We start from the raw sequence: 18,919 nt of genomic DNA on the forward strand, positions 1-18,919 counted from the left end.
GGGGAGCATTAGCACACAAGATCTGGTGCAAATCTGTGCACCTGTTCAAAAAGTTGGCCATCTTGAAAGGCTTGGCCTCCAAAATCTAATCTGTTTAGGGTTTTAGTAAAGCACTAGAACACAAAATGTGCGATTGCACTATTTCACATAGACTTTTCAAATTGAAATATCTGCAGCAGTGGACATGGCAGCTGCGACAGTCGGGGTAAAACTATAGTATCCCAGATACTCGACATGAAGGATATAATTACTGCATTGGATGCAGAGTTGTATAAAGTTGTATAAAGTAGAAGTACTCTTACAGATGTAATTACAACACTAGTGGTATGATGACATATTTCAACTCTGTAATATCATACAAGGGTTATAATTCTATAAGTAAAGTAATGATGTAATAATCTATAAGAGGACATCTATTTCTACTTTATAGAACTGTGATTGGATGCGAGTAATGAAGATCTGAAATCCCAAATACATACTTAAAAAACTATATATACGGACACCATTGCTCATGGGGACGCAGGTTCCAGTCCTTCCACATCTTTCTCTCCTTCTGCTTTCCAGACTATTCTAAAACTCCCTTTTCTTAATACAGGGGAAACAAGGCCCAAAAAACCCCATTGTGTCCGTTGTCCCCCTCCCTAGGTAAAACACCGGATGACAGTGGGAGCGGGGGCGACTGCAGCAGTCTTCCCTCCCCAGGGCCGGCCTTCAAGGAGGTGTGGCAGGTGAAGGTGTGGCCTAAAGGCCTGGGCCAGGCCAGGAACCTGGTGGGCATCTACCGCCTCTGCCTGACCGACAAGACGGTGAACTTCGTCAAGCTCAACTCGGACGTGGCGGCCGTGGTGCTGCAGCTGATGAACGTGCGACGCTGCGGCCACTCTGAGAACTTTTTCTTCATCGAGGTGGGCCGCTCGGCCATGACGGGGCCCGGAGAGTTCTGGATGCAGGTCAGGGTTTCCCCTATATATACACACAGTGCTTTATAGTGTGTGTGTGTGTGTGTGTCTGTGTGTGTGTGTGTGTGTGTGTGTGTGTGTGCGTCTGTGTGTCTGTGTGTGTGTGTGTGTGTGTGTGTCTGCTAATGAAACCCTGCTTTTGGGGGGTTTCATATGCTATTTCATTTGACAAATCATATCCTTTTTATTGACGATAATTGTCACATATTTACTTAAGAGCATTGGTTCTCAACCTTTTTTTGAACAAATGCCCCTTTGACCTCATCATAAGCCTCTCAACACCCCCTTGGACTTATCATAAGCTTTCCAACGCCCCCCTTAGTATTAAAAAAAATAAAAAGGACTAGTGCCCCCCAATGGCAACTAAGCAGCCCCCCACATCAGCTGTATCCTTCTCAATGCCCCCCAAGGGCTCCGTAATGCCTCCTGGGGGACAGAAGAGTCCCTGTTGAGAAACACTATAGATGAAGGAAAAAGTGAGTTGGGGTAGAAAAATGGGCAAAATACCTACTCTGTGAGTTGAGGTAGACAAGATTAACATGACCAGAAATGAGTGTTGTCAGATACATCTATCTATGATGTAGTATTGTGATGTAGACGTAAGAGAATAAGACGTATTTCAAGGTAATCAAGGTAGAACATAGATCCTGGTAAGGTGCATGAAGACAATGGGTTAAATTATCATAAAGCAGGCAGTGTACAGAGTATGATAGGGGTGAAGATTCCTCACAACATCACAGTCTAGTACAAGTAAAGTGTATTGGACAATCCACACGCACGCACACAGAGACACACACACACACACCAAGAGGTTTCCCGGTACTGGGCCAGCTCCGGCATCTCACAGTCTTTGCTTGTCATAAACAGAAAAAGAAGCATATCCAGTGGTTAAGAGTTCCATAGTGCAGTGATTGAACAGTCCACACACACACACACACACACACACACACACACACACACACACACACACACACACACACACACACACACACACACACACACACACACACACACACACCTTCCAAGAGGGTTACCGGTACTGGGCCAGCTCTGGCATCTCAGGCAGTCCAGGCCCCAATGATGATTAGTCCCTCTGTGTGTGTGTGTTTTTGATCATACAGTTGACAGAATTATCGTACAAATACATTAATTATCATACATCCGCCAACTCTGGGTACATTTAATTAACTTAATTCCCCTTTGCAAACATCATGTAAACACTTCATAATTTAAAATTAAATGAAAACACATTGTACACTATACAGAACTATTTAATTCTGAATTATTAATTTGGAATTAAAAACATCATGTAAGCTGGTAGGCTATCGAGCTACAACTCGGGAGTGTGTGGCACTTCTCTCTTTATCCAGAGTCTTGCATCAGGTCACCAGCACCTCTTTTCTTCTGGTGTGTGTGTTGCACTTTCTTGAATAGTCTGGTGTTTACTGTGTCGCAGGTGGAGGACTCGGTGGTGGCCCAGAACATGCACGAGACCCTGCTGGAGGCCATGAAGGCCCTGAGCGAGGAGTTCCGCCAGCGCACCAAGACCCAGTCCGTAGGGGCCTCCGCAGGCGGGGGCACCGCCTCCAACCCCATCAGCGTGCCCTCGCGCCGCCACCACCCCAACCTGCCACCCTCACAGGTGGGTCCTCCACACTTCCCCATATATGCTCAAAACTATTGAACTCTTACCTGTTAAACCTGTCCAGTGGTCTCCAGTTATTTCCCCCCAAGGACCAAACTATGTAGCGCAAATAAGGCTCAGGGCCAAACAAATGGCCTGACTGTATGGCCTTAGACAGCACACATATACGGTAGCCCATGTTTTCATTTCTTCTAACCTCTTGGTGGGCCAAATGTTTGTCATGCCCAGGCCATATCTGGTCCATGGGCCGCCATTTGGTGACTGCTAATCTAGTCCCTCTTGTCCATTCACCTGTGTCTATTCACCCACCTAACCTGTCCCCCTCACAGGTGGGTTACTCCATCCCGACCTCCCCGTCCATGCCCAATCATATCATCACCTGCTCTGTCTACTCAAACGAATAATCAGCTGTTCAATCACCTATCTAGTCACCCTTGCTTAACCAGGGGCGCATTCGTGACAGCACGCATGCACACTACAAAAAATCTAACCAGAATGCATTGTAATGGCAAAGTGCACCATCACGACCTGTGTTGCAATCACCCGTTTCATCACCTGTTTCTAATGACCTGTGCCTACCCATGTAATCACCTTTCTAATCATCGGTGATGTCTATTCACCTAACTAATCACTTGCCTAATCGTGCTTAACACTGTAATTACTTGGTTCACCTGTGCCGGCCAGAAAAGGCAGCCATACAGTCGATTACCTGAATCTAATTATCCGTGTGACTAATGGTCCATTCATGTGCTCTGGGAATTAGGGCAAATACCAAACGCTGACATGGGAGGGACACATGAACACCCCCCTTGTGGTATTTTCCACTGGATCATAACTGCTGCCGAGACTGAATAATATCTACTTCCGAGAGCACATGAAAATCACATAAAAATGTAGTCAGTTGTCTGCTCACCTGAGTAATCTGTAAACCTGTATCTAACCATATCTAACAATGTAATCACGTCACTTCTAATCGCCCGTATGTGTCTAATCACCACCCCAACCTGTCCTCCCCCCGTCATAGGTGGGCTTCTCCAGGCGTGCCCGCACCGAGACGCCTGGTGGGGCAGGTGGTGGTGGCGGCGGACTGGGCAGCACCAACACCTCCCCCACCCCCCGGCACGGCTTCTCCCGCTCCAGGACGGCCAGCATCGGGGCGCGCACGGACGACAGCACAGGCTCCAGCATGGCCCGGAGCACGGCCCCCAGCACCAGCCCCAGCCTCAACGGATCCTCCTGCTCCACCACGCCCACCCTGAGGCCCAAGCCCACACGCGCGCCCACCCCGGCCAAGATCACCCTCAGCCTGGCCAGGTACTACTATAGCCTATAAGCCCAAAGGAGTCAATAAAAATATGCGTGCACTTATTTTGTGAACACACAAAATGCATGCTTTGTTAAAAATGAAATTTCGGGAGAAGCGTATTGAAATTTGGCATGCCTATATAACCACTTGCATCTCATTCTCTGCTCAGCCGTCATTCGGTGGAACTTCAGTGCACTGAAATTTGGAACGCCCCTTAATTAACTATGCAGCATTTATTCTCTGCTCACCTGTCTCCAGTTAGAAATTTGTTTTTGCACTCACATCCACCACCTCCCCGTTCGCCTCCCCTCCGCCGCTGCTCGATCGATTTGTCAGACGTCTTGCCCTAGTTTCCTCCCCAGTTCACCTTGCTCCATTGCTCTCCGATCATCTGCCGGGGGTGTCCGCTCAGACCGCGCACATATCTGTGGGCGCAGATACTGCCCGAGCTCTCAGTGGTGCCCTGTATTCCCGAGCTTGACAATATTAACTGCGTAGTGCATAGACATTTCTCGGCCATGGCCGTGCTTCAGCACCACGGTCAGCGATCTCGTCCATTACGCTGCCTAATCTATCGCAGCATCTCGAGTGTAGTGGTCCGTGCGGATTCCGTGAAGCACTTTGATGATCGGTCCACCGTGTGGACAGCCGTTCTCCTGCAAGAGCCGCACGATGACGAGAAGTCCGCTCTCCAGTGAGAACGAAGATGTATGCATTCATGTTAATCCGAATTTCAGATAGTGAACTAATGAACATAAGGTTATTTAGCACAACTGTGTAATACACACCCAAAAGAATGGTGAACACAGTACAAACTCATGAAAGATGATTTCAATCTTCTCTAAAACGCAGATTCAATAGGAAATTGACAATACACTACATGCATTGCCAACACATTGTCAAGCACACATAGACTTTAATTGAGGGTTGACAGACAAATGTAATGTAAAAATAATTGTAAAATAAATCAAATAAAACCCTCTCTATTTCTCCAGGTACACACCCAACCCCGCGCCCTCTCCGGCACCCAGCCTCTCCTCCAGCTCGGGCCACGGCTCCGAGTGTGGCCTGATCACGGTAGCCGGCGGCTGCGGCTTCGGCACGGTGCCCATGCCCAGCATGCCCATCTCCGCCTACGCCCGCGTGCCCCAGCACCGCGTCTCCATGTCAGGCTCGCCCAGCGACTACGGCTCCTCGGACGAGTACGGCTCCAGCCCCGGGGAGCACTCCCTGCTGGGCTCGGGCCCGCCGGCCATGTCCATGGTGGGCCTGGGGCTCCAGGGAGGCTCCTCCAGCTACATCGTCATGGGCAACAGGGACGCTGCAGGCGGCTCGCACTCCCATCATCACCACCACCACTCCCACCACCATCACCATCGCTCCCATGGTCGCAGGATGCTGCGCCGCTCCTCCAGCCGGGAGTGCAAGGCAGAGCGGAGGCTGCTCAGCAAGCGGGCGTCCCTACCGTCCACCGCCACCCAGGAACGCCTCGTGCCGCAGGGGGGACGCAGGGAAGACGAGGAGGACGAGGACGAGGACTATGCTGTCATGTCACGCAGCGTCAGCCGGGAGTCGTTCACGTCCAGACGCGGGTCCTCAGGAGGAGGAGGCGGGGGAGGGCATAGTGGTGGCACCGGCCACACAGGGCATGGCAGCGGTAGCGATAACTCTCTACCGTCCCAGAAAGTGGACTCCACCACCACCACGGCGAGGGAGGGCGAGACGTCCCTGGACAGCGGCTACATGTCCATGCTGCCTGGCGTAACAGCCACCACCTCCGTCTCACTCTCGCTCTCCATCCCCATGGCCGACGGCAGCTCCAAGGGTGGCACTGACGGTGGTGGTGGTGGTGTCGGCGGCGGCGGCAGTGGTAGCGTCGGCCGCGGCGACGGAGGGGGAACGGACGAATACATGGCCATGACGCCCAACAGCAGCGTGTCCCCTCCGCAGCACGGCCGGCTGCCCAGCGGCTCCGAGGCCGGCTACATGATGATGATGTCGCCCAACAGCAGCGGCTCGCCGGACCTGCACGGCCACCACCACGGCCACCACGGGCTGGCGGGCAGCAGCGGCGCGCTGTGGGGCAGCCGCGGCAGCGTGGAGAGCCGGGCGGGCAGCGACTACATGAACATGTCGCCCATCAGCGCCCGCTCGGCCTGCAGCACGCCACCGTCCTCCACGCACGCCGACCACCACCACGGGCACCAGCAGCAGGCGTCCTCATCCTCCGCGCAGCAGCAGCCCAAGATGGTGTACTCGTACTTCTCGCTCCCGCGCTCCTACAAACACACCTCGGCGCTCTCCGCACGCTTCGAGGACGACCTAGGGCAGGGCAAGAGAGCCGAGGTGGGTGGTGGTGGTGGTGGTGGTGCTGGCACCGCTGGTAGGAGAGGCGGGAGGAGGGGCTACGCTGGCGGGCAAGAGGACCCGGGAAACGTGGGCCACCCTGGGGGTGGCCAGCTCTCCCTCTCCTCCTCCTCCTTCTCCTCCAGCTCGGCCAGCAGTGAGAGCTTGGAGGACCGGCCCATGTCCCTGTCCATGCCCGGAGGAGGTGGTGGGCGGATGGGGAGAGTAGGGGGTGGCAGTGTGGGTGGGTTCTCGGTGGGGGGAGCACGGGGCAAGGACTTATCAGCGCACCACCACCATCACCAGCACCAGCGGCAGAAACAAGCCCACGCACAGCAGCAACAGCAGCAGAGGAAAGGCCGGCACTCCGGCTTCTTCGTAGACATGTCCAAAGCCAACACCCTGCCCCGGGTGCGAGAGAACCTTCTACCCGCAGTGGGTCAGAGTCCCGGGGAGTACGTGAGCATAGCCTACGGAGAGGAGTGCGTCATCGGTAGAGGGGGGAGAGGGAGAGGTCAGCGGGGCGGGGGAAGGATAGACTCGTCGGGGTTGTCGGTGGCTTCGGGGCCCCCAAGGCCCTTGCACAGGCCTCCCCCCTGCCCCAGCAGCGGTGACAACCTCCCGCGCAGCTTCTCTGCCCCGCTGGCCTCCGCCGGCTCCTCCGAATACGTCAACATGGACTTGGGGAACGCGCCGTCCCCTCTCTCGCCGCGTCACCACACCACGCTCTCCACCTTCTCCCCGGGTCACGCTCCGCTGGCCGCCAAGAGCAGGGAGGAGCGTGGCAACGTTCCGCAGACGGGACAGGAGGCCGAGACGACGACGTCGTCGGGTCGGCGGAAAGCCGGCACGCTGGCCCTGGTTCCCGCCGACATCCCGGCCGCCTCGTTCACGGAATACTCGGAGATGGTGTTTGTGGACCCCTCGGTGGCGCCACAGTGTGCCAACCCGTCGCAAACACACAGCGCACAGTCATCGTCGTCCTCCATGACCGCCCAGGACGAGCCTACCGCTAAGCCCTACTCCAGCCCAGACAGGGGCAGCACCTCCAGGCTGGTCAGGGCCGATCCGCTCACCAGGCGGCGGCACCGCTCCGAAACCTTCATCCCTCCCCCGGCACTGGCCTCGGCCTCCCCGTCCCCGCTCTACTACGAGGGCACCCAGGTGGTGTCGTCCTCCTCCACGCCTCACCGTGTGGGGCTGGAGCCTTCCCCATGGAGCAGCAGCAGCAGCACAGGACAGACCGTGAGCGTCGCCGGCCCGCCACAGTGTGTCAGCACCGGGGTGTCCACCGTCCCTCAACCCCCCTCACAGCCCCCCAACGCGGCCGGAGCTCCGTCGTCATCGGACCCTCTGGAGCAGGGGCTGAACTACATCGATCTGGACCTGGCCTCTAAGGAGGCGCCCCAGGCAGGGCTGGATGGGTCCAGTGTGGCCCCTCACCACCCTCTGTTTGGCCCCGTGGGAGTGCTGGGGGGAGGCTCGGTGGGGGTGGGGGCTGGTGGCACAGGGTCCTCCATCAACACGTACGCCAGCATTGACTTCTACAAGTCTGAGGAGCTCAGAGCGCACCAGAACAACAGGAACGATTGCAAAGGTAAGACAAAAAGTGTTCTTTTTTTACCAGATTATAAATCCAAGTTTTAGGTATTTTCATTTTTTTTATTATTTTTTTATTTACTTCCAGCTTGTGATTTATATGGTTTGGTATGCATTTACAGAAAATGTTTTCTCCGACACATCAGAAGGATTGTAATGTTTTTTTTTCCCAAGTGAAAATGTAGAAATGTAGAAATGTGGAGCGAAATGTTGAGCGTTTACGGCATAAGGAAGCTGCACTGTACTGTACTGTCATTGTCTGTTATAACTGGGGCTATCACACTCAAGTCCAAGATTGCGAAGAGAGAGAGAGAGAGAGAGAGAGAGAGAAGAGAAAAAAAAAAGGCCTTCGGAGTGATGTAGGAAAGATGCCTGAACTCATGAATGAGTGAAGCCTTTTGCTTCCGCTGTTATTTTTGGGGCCTGGGCTGTGTGGTTTCAAGCCTTCTCTTCCTTATCTTCCTCCGCCGCCACCACCACCACAGTCGGCCGTAGTAAAATGGCCTAGTTCTTCTGGCCTGGCCAGCGATAGGATAGGTCTGTGTGTGTGTGTGTGTGTGTGTGTGTGTGTGTGTGTGTGTGTGTGTGTGTGTGTGTGTGTGTGTGTGTGTGTGTGTGTGTCAGAACTCGTTAAAGGCCAAGAGGCGGAGTGTCGTGGCTGTGCCGAGCTGACACAGTGTGTATAGTAGCACTGACGGTTGGTGGTGCGGGTGGTTTGTCTGCTGGAGGTCAGTATGTGGTGTGTGTGTGTGTGTGTGTGTGTGTGTGTGTGTGTGTGTGTGTGTGTGTGTGTGTGTGTGTGTGTGTGTGTGTGTGTGTGTGTACATGCCTGTTCATGAGCGTTTAGTATGTGTGATTTTGTGTGTTCATTTATGTGTCATTCAGTTACGTTTATTTTGTCAGACTGTGAGATAGGATGGAATTAGATGCAGTGTAGCCGCTCAGCACAGTATCGTGTGATAGGATGAGATATCAGGCAGTGTCATAGTGTTGTAGCCACTGACTCTCAATGAGCCGCTGAATATACTGTAGTATAGAGCAGTCGTTCCCAAACTGGGGGACGGGGCCCCCTGGGTCACAGACAGAAAGGATTTAACCTAATTCTGTAAAGGGGTTAGTAACACTATTTACTTCTATGGATTATAAATATAGTGAATTCAGGTAAGTTGGGCCACTTTTTTGCATTTAAGCGAAAAATTAAAAGTGACCAAATTTACCTGAATTCCTACATTTACTATTCCTGTGAATTTCCAATTAAAATGAAGCTAGTTAATGCCCGAAAAGTGTTTTGCGTTTGGAATAGGACAGGGGAAGGGGGTACAAATATTCTTAGGTTAAAAAGGGGTTCCCAGCAGAAAAAAAGCTTGAGAACCACCGTGTATAGTGTCATGTGATGGGGAGCAGTGGCGTAGTGGCATCGTGTCGTAGTGGCATCGTGTCGTAGTGGCATCGTGTCATAGTGGCGTAGTGGCGTAGAGTCGTAGCTGGATGCTGCTGCTGCTGGCAAGGCTAATGTGGAGGGGATGGCTGCTGCTGTGGCATCTCATTCCACACTGTGTCCGGGCCGCCTTATGTATATTTTACTCACCCTATGTGTCTGGGGTAATTACAGGATTAAAAGGCACTGTGTGTGTGTGTGTGTGTGTGTGTGTGTGTGTGTGTGTGTGTGTGTGTGTGTGTGTGTGTGTGTGTGTGTGTGTGTGTATGGGTGTATGTGTGTACATATCCGCGCGCGTGTGTGTGCGTGTGCGTGTGCGTGTGCGTGTGTGTGTGTGAGAGAGAGAGAGAGAGAGAGAGAGAGAGAGAGAGAGAGAGAGAGAGAGAGAGAGAGAGAGTGTGCATGTGTGCTTGTACGTACATATCCATGTGTGTGTCTGTCCTGACCTCATATCAACCAACAGAATGTCACCAACACCCGAAATGTGTTATGTGGCCGTGGCATTGTTTTTAAATGGCCATCCTCCTCAGCCACCATTTCCATTTCCACTCGTGTAATCACTTTCTCTCTGTTGCCCCTATGCTACTCCTCTCCTCTCCTCCTCGCTCTGTCTGCCTTCTCCTCCGGGTGAGGCCAGACTGTTGAGTTGGCACTTTTCAGGAGAGGAAATGCATGTCGGCATTGGGCTCCAGTACAGTACTGTACACAGTAAAAAAAAATATATAATGCAGTGTTAAATCATCAGCACTCATAGAGTTGATTTAACATCCCCTTGGGTGTATTATGTCTTAGTGTTGAATTAACACTGTTTTTTTTTTTTTAACTGTCAGGAGATATGTGGTCAGGAGATATGTGGTGATAGTCTCTATACTCCAGGGGTGTCAAACTCAAGACTGAGAACTGAGTCACGTGCCAAAGTCATTTATCTTAAAAAAAGGGATAAATTTGTGCATGCATGCACTTAATAATAGGTCAATTTTACATACTTCTTGCCATCATACAGTATGTAGTTCAAATGTGCCTGCACATATTGTGTTGCATTTGATTGGGAGCTGTTTCATTGGCCTGTGCCTGCTCATATTCCTGTGACACAATTTTATGTTCAAGTCTTGTTACGCTACAATATGGGTGTGTGTATGTGGATTTGAAATTATATCGCAGGCCAGCGAGGCCAGATTTGGCCCCCGTGCCTGAGTTGGACACCCCTGCTGTTCTCTACTCTGGTGCAGTACACAGTAAAAAAGCAGTGCTAATTCAACACTTCGCGAGTCAGTTTAATACCCTGCCTCAGTTCAGCAGCCATTGCAGCGTCACTCCGACCTGACAGCGTTGTTTGTTTACGCCGTCTTTGGCTGTTGTCGCGGTATGTGGGTCATGTTGATAGCACAGCGGCAGCATTTGGGTTTGAGTTAAGAGAGCGGCGACAACCAAGCAGACGCGCGCGTGCACGCGCGCACGCACACACACACACACACACACACACACACACACACACACACACACACACACACACACACACACACCATATGAAGTGTAGAACTGACATATGCAGGCACACAAATATACCAGTACACGCACACACGCACGCACACACACACACACACACACACACAGACACACAGACACACAGACACACACAGACACACAGACACACACACACACACACACACACACACACACACACACACACACACACACACACACACACACAGATGCACCCCCCCCCAACCACACACACACACACATACACACACACAGCACAACACAGCACATGCAAATCAATCCTAACATGACAGGCTGAGATTGAGAAATGACAGGCATTCATGGTAGGCAGGTGCATGCGTGGCCGCCTGGCTTTAAAAGCAGCCTCGTTCCCTGATGTCTGGCACACTACACTAAACGCCAGTCAGCGTTGCATCCTCGCTTGCTGCTGCTTACTGCTGCTGCTGCTGCAGCGTGTTGGCCAGCGATATTGAGGGGCCTGTCTAGACGCGAGGAAGGTTGAACGGGGACAGCAGCCGCAGCCTTAACTCTTAAAGGTGTGGTTTATCGAGCTTTGTGGAGACTGAGGCATTTGCTGTAACGATACATGTGGTTACCTGAAGACAAATGATTGGATTTTGTTCTGGTTATTTCCTCACATTTACTTTTGAAGTTGTGGGCTATTGAGCGTTGTAGAGAGAAAAAAACATCCTCTGTAACGATCTATATGTGTTAACCTGCAGACAGACAACTTGATGTCAGTGGTTATTCACCATACCTTACTTAAAGGATAAGGTATTTACCATACCTTACTTAAAGGATAACAACATGCAGTTGTAATGCTCACATTACCCTGGACTTGTCAGTACCTGAGTTTTTTTCTTCTTTTTCAGCCTTTTCCGAGATCCTGGTCATTGTAATGGATGTAGTGGCTTGTTTACATTAAAAAAAAAAAAACATTTTTATTTATTCACAAAAACATTCAAAAGGTTATGCAACATCAGCAGACAACTAACAAACAGTGGTACCTTTTGGGAAAATATTTAGATGTAGGCCTATGTTAATTTAAAAAAAAATGTTAACAAAAGCTGCCCCCATTAGAATAGCTCATATCTCGGAAAGGGCTGAGCCAAGGGTAGCGTGAGCAGTGCAGCAGCATATTGAAATTGACTGAAGTGGTCCTTTAACTTAACTTACCTTACCATATGGTTACCTACAGACAAATAATGTGAGTTCATTCTGGTTATTAGTACATTTCCTTATCGAACATTATAAAGCAGGAACATTGTAGAATGAGATGATACGATTATGATACGATTGATGTGGTTACCTGCAGAGAGATAATTTGATTTCATTCCGGTTATTTATTTAACCTTACCTTCTTTACATGACATTACTTTGTATTGATTAGAAACTCTCTAGTTTCTCTGGAAATCCAATTGAAATCAGATTTAGTCATGTTTGTCCGCCACGTAACCAGAGATTTTTCAGAATTCCCAATACACTTGATGTAATGCTTTAACCTGACATTGCTGAGCATGTATCCACAGTGCAGCCTATGTGGTACTTATACAATACTTGCCAATTTACTGTATGTAATCTAAAATCCTTTATAACTTTCACGTCACACTGGTAAATCCCATGACTGTATATAATGGCTTATGTAATTTGAAGATTTGCAGTCAGTCGGTGGGTGCCCCACTAAAAGCTAATCTGGCCCCATTGACAGGCAGAGCTAAAAGCTAAGAGCTAATCTAATCTAATTGTCAGGGACAGAAGACGACCCAAGAGCGCAAGTTCAAATTCAGAGTTGTTTATTGAAGGGTTCAGGGGGGAAGAGGAGTGAGTGAATCTTGAGGTCTTTGGAGGTGCCGGTTCCAGGGGTGCTAGGAGTGCCAGGGGTGTCAGGGGTTCCAGGGGTGCTTGGGGCTCTGGGGTTTTGCAGGGTCCTGTGGGTTACCTGGGGCTCACCAAGTGTCCGGGGGTTTCCAGTCCAAAGTGCCTAGTGTGTGTGTCCCCCAGTGATCGAGCGGCGTGTCGGGCTGAGGGTGGTGAAGCGTCTGGGCTCGCTCATCTGGTGGTCGGAGAACTGGGGGAACACACACACAAAAGCAATATGAATGGCAGGCAGAAGTACAGACCAGGGCTAGGCAATAATCGTGGTGAGAGACAGAAGGCAGAATCGAGTTACCGGAGGGGCTGAAGATCAGAGAGTAGTCGAGGTCCAGAATGCAGGTCGGGATAGTCGGGGCAGTAGAACAGGGAGGCAGTCAAGAGGATCGGAATCAGACAGGAGTCAGAGCGTAGACAGGCAGGTTACTGGTCCGGGTTTGAAGACGATCTGACAGGGCTTGGCTGAAAAACAGGGCTTGATATACTGGGAGAGGTTAGTGGGGAAATGCAGTGCAGCTGGCAGAGTAATTAGAACAGAGTGAGGCAAGGTGAGGATGGTGAGTGGGAAATGCAGTGCAGCTGGCCAGGTAACAAGAGCAGAGCAGGGCGGAGCCAGGTGGAGCTCGTTAGGCAGAGTAGGGAGAGAGTGAGCAGAGTGGCAGAGAATTGAATGCAATTAAGGTTGCTACCAGGGAGAGAGAGAGTGCTCATGACAGGACCCCCCCTCCAAGGGACGGCCCCAGAAGTCCCAAGAATAACATCATGCCGGGAGGGTGGAGGGGAGCAGGCGGCGGGTCAGAACTCCTCCGAGCGGTCCGAGTGAATATCCTCATCCTCAGAAGGAGCTGGAGGGCCACGGTCGGGAGACAGGACAGGCACTGAGACAGGAGCAGGGTCAGGCACAGGACAGGAAGCAGGGCGGGCAGGACGGCTAGGGACCCCTCTTGGACGGCCCCTACGGATTGCAGGCTGATCAGGATGTAGTCGGTGGAAGTCAGTGATGAGGGTCCGGTCCACTATCCTCCTGGCCGGGATCCAGGTCCTCTCCTCTGGACCATATCCCTCCCAGTCAACGAGGTACTGGAGACCCCTACCCCTTCGCCTAGAGCGGAGCAGCCGCCGGACGGTGAAGACAGGACCGCCATCTACGAGGCGCGGAGGAGGTGGCGCCGGAGCTGCAGGGACCAGGGGACTTTCATGGACCGGCTTGACCTTGGAGACGTGGAAGGTGGGGTGGACCCGCATGGAAGCGGGCAACTGAAGTCGGACCGCCGTTGGACTGATGACTTTCTGCACAGGAAAAGGACCAATGAAGCGAGGGGCCAGCTTTCGTGATTCAACCCGCAGCGGCAGATCCCGGGCAGACAGCCAGACCTTCTGACCAACCCGGTAAGTAGGTGCTGGGGTCCTCCGTCGGTTGGCACCGACGGCGTAGCTGGTTCCAGACTTCAGGAGCACAGTGCGAGCCTGGGCCCAAGTGCGGCGGCAGCGGCGGGCATACGCAAGAGCAGACGGACAGGTGGCATCCGCTTCCTGGCTGGCAAACAGTGGAGGTTGATACCCGTAGACACACTGAAAGGGGGAGAGCCCGGTGGAGGAACTGGTGAGTGAATTATGGGCATATTCCACCCAGAGCAGGTGTTGAGCCCAGGCCCGGGGATTTTGGGAGGCCACACACCTCAGTGCCTTCTCCAGCTCCTGGTTCATGCGTTCAGTCTGGCCGTTTGACTGCGGGTGGAATCCAGACGATAGGCTGGCGGTGGCCCCAAGGAGATGACAGAACTCCTTCCAAAAGGTTGCTGAGAATTGCGGGCCCCGGTCTGACACTATATCCTGGGGTAGGCCATGGATACGAAACACATGTTCCAGGACCACCTGGGCGGTCTCCTTAGCAGAGGGTAGTTTGGGAAGGGGCACGAAGTGGGTCATCTTACTAAAGCGGTCAACAATGGTAAGGATGACTGTGTGTCCGTCAGAGGGCGGAAGGCCCGTAACAAAGTCCAGTGAAACGTGGGACCAGGGCCTCTTGGGTATGAGTAGGGGTTGCAGCAACCCAGCAGGAGGCTGGTTGGGGGTCTTGTTTCGGTTACAAGTGGGACAAGCTCGGATGAATTCTCGGACATCCCGTCTCATTCGCCGCCACCAGAACCGCTGGCGGACCAGATGAAGGGTGCGAGTGATGCCGGGATGACAGGCCAGACGGGATTCGTGCCCCCACTGAATCACAGGTGACCTGAGATTTGCTGGAACAAACAGACGGTTGGGGGCGCTGGTGCTTGGGCCTGGCTGGTCCCGAAGAGCCTCCATGACCTGCTTCTCGATCTCCCAGGTGAGGGCCGCTACGACAAAGTGGCTGGGAAGAATGGGGGCTGTCATGGCGGTGGTCTCGTCCTTCTGAAACATCCGGGAAAGAGCATCAGGTTTGATGTTGCGAGATCCCGGGCGGTAGGAGAGCGTGAAATTGAAGCGCGTAAAGAACAGAGACCACCGCTGTTGACGGGAGTTCAGCCTCCTGGCTGTTTGGATATACTCCAGGTTTTTGTGGTCTGTCCACACTACGAATGGTTCCTTTGACCCCTCTAACCAGTGCCGCCATTCTTCAAGGGCGAGCTTGACAGCCAACAGCTCGCGGTTCCCAATGTCGTAGTTGCATTCGGCAGGGGTTAGCCGACGGGAGTAGAAGGCACAGGGGTGCATCTTGCCATCCTCAGCTGCTCTTTGAGAAAGCACTGCACCCACTCCCACGTCCGAAGCATCTACCTCCACCACAAACTGCCTTGCTGCATCTGGCATCTGGAGGATGGGAGCAGAAGTGAAACATGTCTTGAGGATATTGAAGGCCTTATCAGCAGCTGATGTCCATTGGTACGGTTGTTTAGTGCTGGTTAGCGCAGTGAGGGGTGCAGCCACTGTGCTATAGTTTCTGATGAATCTCCTATAAAAGTTGGCAAAGCCCAGGAACTGTTGCAACTTTTTCCGAGACTCAGGAACTGGCCAGGAAGTGACAGCCGACACCTTCGTGAGATCCATCTGAATGCTGCCCTCGGTCACCACATACCCCAGGAATGAAACGGTTTTGGCATGGAACTCGCACTTCTCTGCCTTCACGAAAAGAGAGTTCTCCAGCAGGCGGCGCAGGACCAACTGGACGTGGTGCGTGTGTTCTGACAGAGTCTTTGAGAATATTAAAATATCGTCAAGGTACACAAATACGAACGTATTTAGCATGTCCCTGAGGATATCATTCACTAGGGCTTGAAAAACTGCTGGGGCATTGGTGAGGCCGAAGGGCATGACGAGATATTCATAGTGGCCGGTTGGTGTGTTGAACGCTGTCTTCCATTCGTCTCCCTCCCTCATCCGCACCAGATGGTAGGCATTGCGAAGGTCCAGCTTTGTGAATACAGTGGCTCCCTGCAGCAGTTCGAAGGCAGACGAAAGTAAGGGCAGTGGGTAGCGATTCTTAACCGTGATGTCGTTCAGACCCCGGTAATCTATGCATGGACGAAGAGAACCGTCCTTCTTGCCGACAAAGAAGAATCCCGCTCCTGCGGGGGAAGATGACGGTCTAATTATCCCGGCGGCAAGAGAGTCATTAATGTAGTCCTCCATGGCCTTTCTTTCCGGGGCTGACAGTGAATACAGACGACCCTTGGGAGGTGCTGTGCCAGGCAGGAGATCAATCGCGCAGTCATAGGGTCTGTGTGGGGGTAGAGATGTCGCCTTGGATTTGTTGAACACCTCTTTCAGGCTGTGGTAACAGGCCGGAACATTGGATATGTCGGGGGAAGCGCTAGGTCTTTCCCGGTGAACGGGCAGGGTGGCCCCCCTTAAACAGGTCTGGTGACAACTCCTTCCCCACTCACGGACTGTTCCTGTCTCCCAGTCGATGTGGGGGTTGTGCTGACGGAGCCACGGGTATCCAAGAATGAGTGGTTGGCCAGGTGAGTGTAGGAGGTGAAACTGGATAGACTCCTGGTGGTTTCCTGACAGCAGGATTGTCACAGGGGTGGAGATATGAGTGACAGTGCCAAGATGATGCCCATCCAGGGCTCGTGCAGGAATGGGTTGTGTCAGTTGATGATGGTTCACGCCCAGTTGCCGTGCAAGCTCAGGGTCCATGATGTTTGCTTCGGCTCCGGAATCCACAAGGGCGGCCAATGTATGAGTCTTGTCAGAAAGCTGAAGGCGGAGATGAAGCAGGGTTTTTCGGATGGAGGGAGACTGAAGAGTTGTTGAGCTCACCCGGATCTCCCCTACACCTGGTGAGCTGCGGCTTTTCCCGGACAAGTGGCGACACTGTGATTTTCACCACCACAGTAGAGGCAAAGGTTGGAGCTTAGACGGCGCCGACGCTCCTCGGGAGTCAGAGAGGCACGGCCAATCTCCATGGGCTCAGGCTGATTGAGTTGGCTTTGGGACTTGACAGGCAGGGGCTGGACAGAGGCGGTATCGACCTGAGTGCGGATGGCAGGTTGACTGAGACGGCCCTTCTCCCTCCCCCGGGTCTGTATACGGCGGTCAATGCGGACGGCAAGGTCAATGGCGGCATCAAGCGTTGAGGGCGGGTCATGGGAAACAAGCGCGTCTTTGATATAGTCCGCCAGGCTATGGAGGAAGGCTTGCACCAGTGCCTCTGGGTTAAACGAGCTTTGACTGGCCAGGGTACGAAAGTCAATGGAGAAGTCTGCCACTGTCCGATTGCCCTGACGGATGGTGAGCAGAGCTTGTGACGCTTCGGCTGTTGGCGAGCCTAGGTCAAAGACCTTTAACATCTCCTCCTCAAAGGCACTGAAGGAGGCACAGGCTGGGGTTTGCCGGTCGAATTCCGCCGTTCCCCACAACCGAGCTCGACCGGTGAGATGTGTGATGACATACCCCACCTTGGCTCCCTCTGTTGAGAAAGTCCTGGGCTGTAGTGCAAACTGGATTCGGCAGCTGCTCAAGAATGGTCTTACTTGCTTCTGGTTGCCATCAAAACGTTCCGGGTTCCCAATCTTTGGTTCAGGAGTGTGGGGATCTGGTGGCAGCACTGCCGGGCCTGCAGCATTGGGACCTCCAGCGGAGGGATGAAGGAGTGTCGGTGGTACAGGAACAGAAGGACCAGGGAGGGGTGCAGGTGGAGTAGCCGGGTTTGAGAGTAGTAGCAGGGCTTGGGCTAGCTGTTGTTGCTGCAGTTGGAACTGTTGCTGTTGTAGCTGAAACTGTTGCTGCTGCTGCTGAAGCTGTTGCTGTTGCTGCTGGATCTGTTGTTGCTGCTGGTTGAATTGCTGTTGTTGTTGGTTGCCTAGCTGGAGAAGGGAAGCGATGTCGCCAGCCATCCGATTTATGTCTCCCTCAGAGCGTTCCAATCGCTGTAGGGCAGTCATCTCTGGCTCTTCTTCCATCGTGGTCAGGGAGTGCGCTGGGTCCATGATGGTCAGATCGTTCTGTCAGGGACAGAAGACGACCCAAGAGCGCAAGTTCAAATTCAGAGTTGTTTATTGAAGGGTTCAGGGGGGAAGAGGAGTGAGTGAATCTTGAGGTCTTTGGAGGTGCCGGTTCCAGGGGTGCTAGGAGTGCCAGGGGTGTCAGGGGTTCCAGGGGTGCTTGGGGCTCTGGGGTTTTGCAGGGTCCTGTGGGTTACCTGGGGCTCACCAAGTGTCCGGGGGTTTCCAGTCCAAAGTGCCTAGTGTGTGTGTCCCCCAGTGATCGAGCGGCGTGTCGGGCTGAGGGTGGTGAAGCGTCTAGGCTCGCTCATCTGGTGGTCGGAGAACTGGGGGAACACACACACACAACAGCAATATGAATGGCAGGCAGAAGTACAGACCAGGGCTAGGCAATAATCGTGGTGAGAGACAGAAGGCAGAATCGAGTTACCGGAGGGGCTGAAGATCAGAGAGTAGTCGAGGTCCAGAAGGCAGGTCGGGATAGTCGGGGCAGTAGAACAGGGAGGCAGTCAAGAGGATCGGAATCAGACAGGAGTCAGAGCGTAGACAGGCAGGTTACTGGTCCGGGTTTGAAGACGATCTGACAGGGCTTGGCTGAAAAACAGGGCTTGATATACTGGGAGAGGTGAGTGGGAAATGCAGTGCAGCTGGCAGAGTAATTAGAACAGAGTGAGGCAAGGTGAGGATGGTGAGTGGGAAATGCAGTGCAGCTGGCCAGGTAACAAGAGCAGAGCAGGGCGGAGCCAGGTGGAGCTCGTTAGGCAGAGTAGGGAGAGAGTGAGCAGAGTGGCAGAGAATTGAATGCAATTAAGGTTGCTACCA

General features: G+C 52.8%; 1 protein-coding gene across 1 annotated transcript in view; it reads left to right on the forward strand.

Moving 5' to 3' along the window:
• Positions 1–18,919, forward strand: part of si:ch73-335l21.1 (insulin receptor substrate 1-B) — a 31,326-nt gene that overhangs the window by 2,767 nt on the left and 9,640 nt on the right. The window contains exons 2-8 of the mRNA XM_063202486.1: positions 646–950; positions 2,416–2,601; positions 3,629–3,918; positions 4,906–5,735; positions 5,805–7,507; positions 7,571–7,685; positions 7,737–7,853. Of these exons, the coding sequence (XP_063058556.1) occupies positions 646–950; positions 2,416–2,601; positions 3,629–3,918; positions 4,906–5,735; positions 5,805–7,507; positions 7,571–7,685; positions 7,737–7,853 (3,546 nt within the window). The remainder of the gene's footprint in view (positions 1–645; positions 951–2,415; positions 2,602–3,628; positions 3,919–4,905; positions 5,736–5,804; positions 7,508–7,570; positions 7,686–7,736; positions 7,854–18,919) is intronic.

Source organism: Engraulis encrasicolus, chromosome 7 (assembly GCF_034702125.1).
Source record: "Engraulis encrasicolus isolate BLACKSEA-1 chromosome 7, IST_EnEncr_1.0, whole genome shotgun sequence".
NCBI lineage: Eukaryota > Metazoa > Chordata > Actinopteri > Clupeiformes > Engraulidae > Engraulis > Engraulis encrasicolus.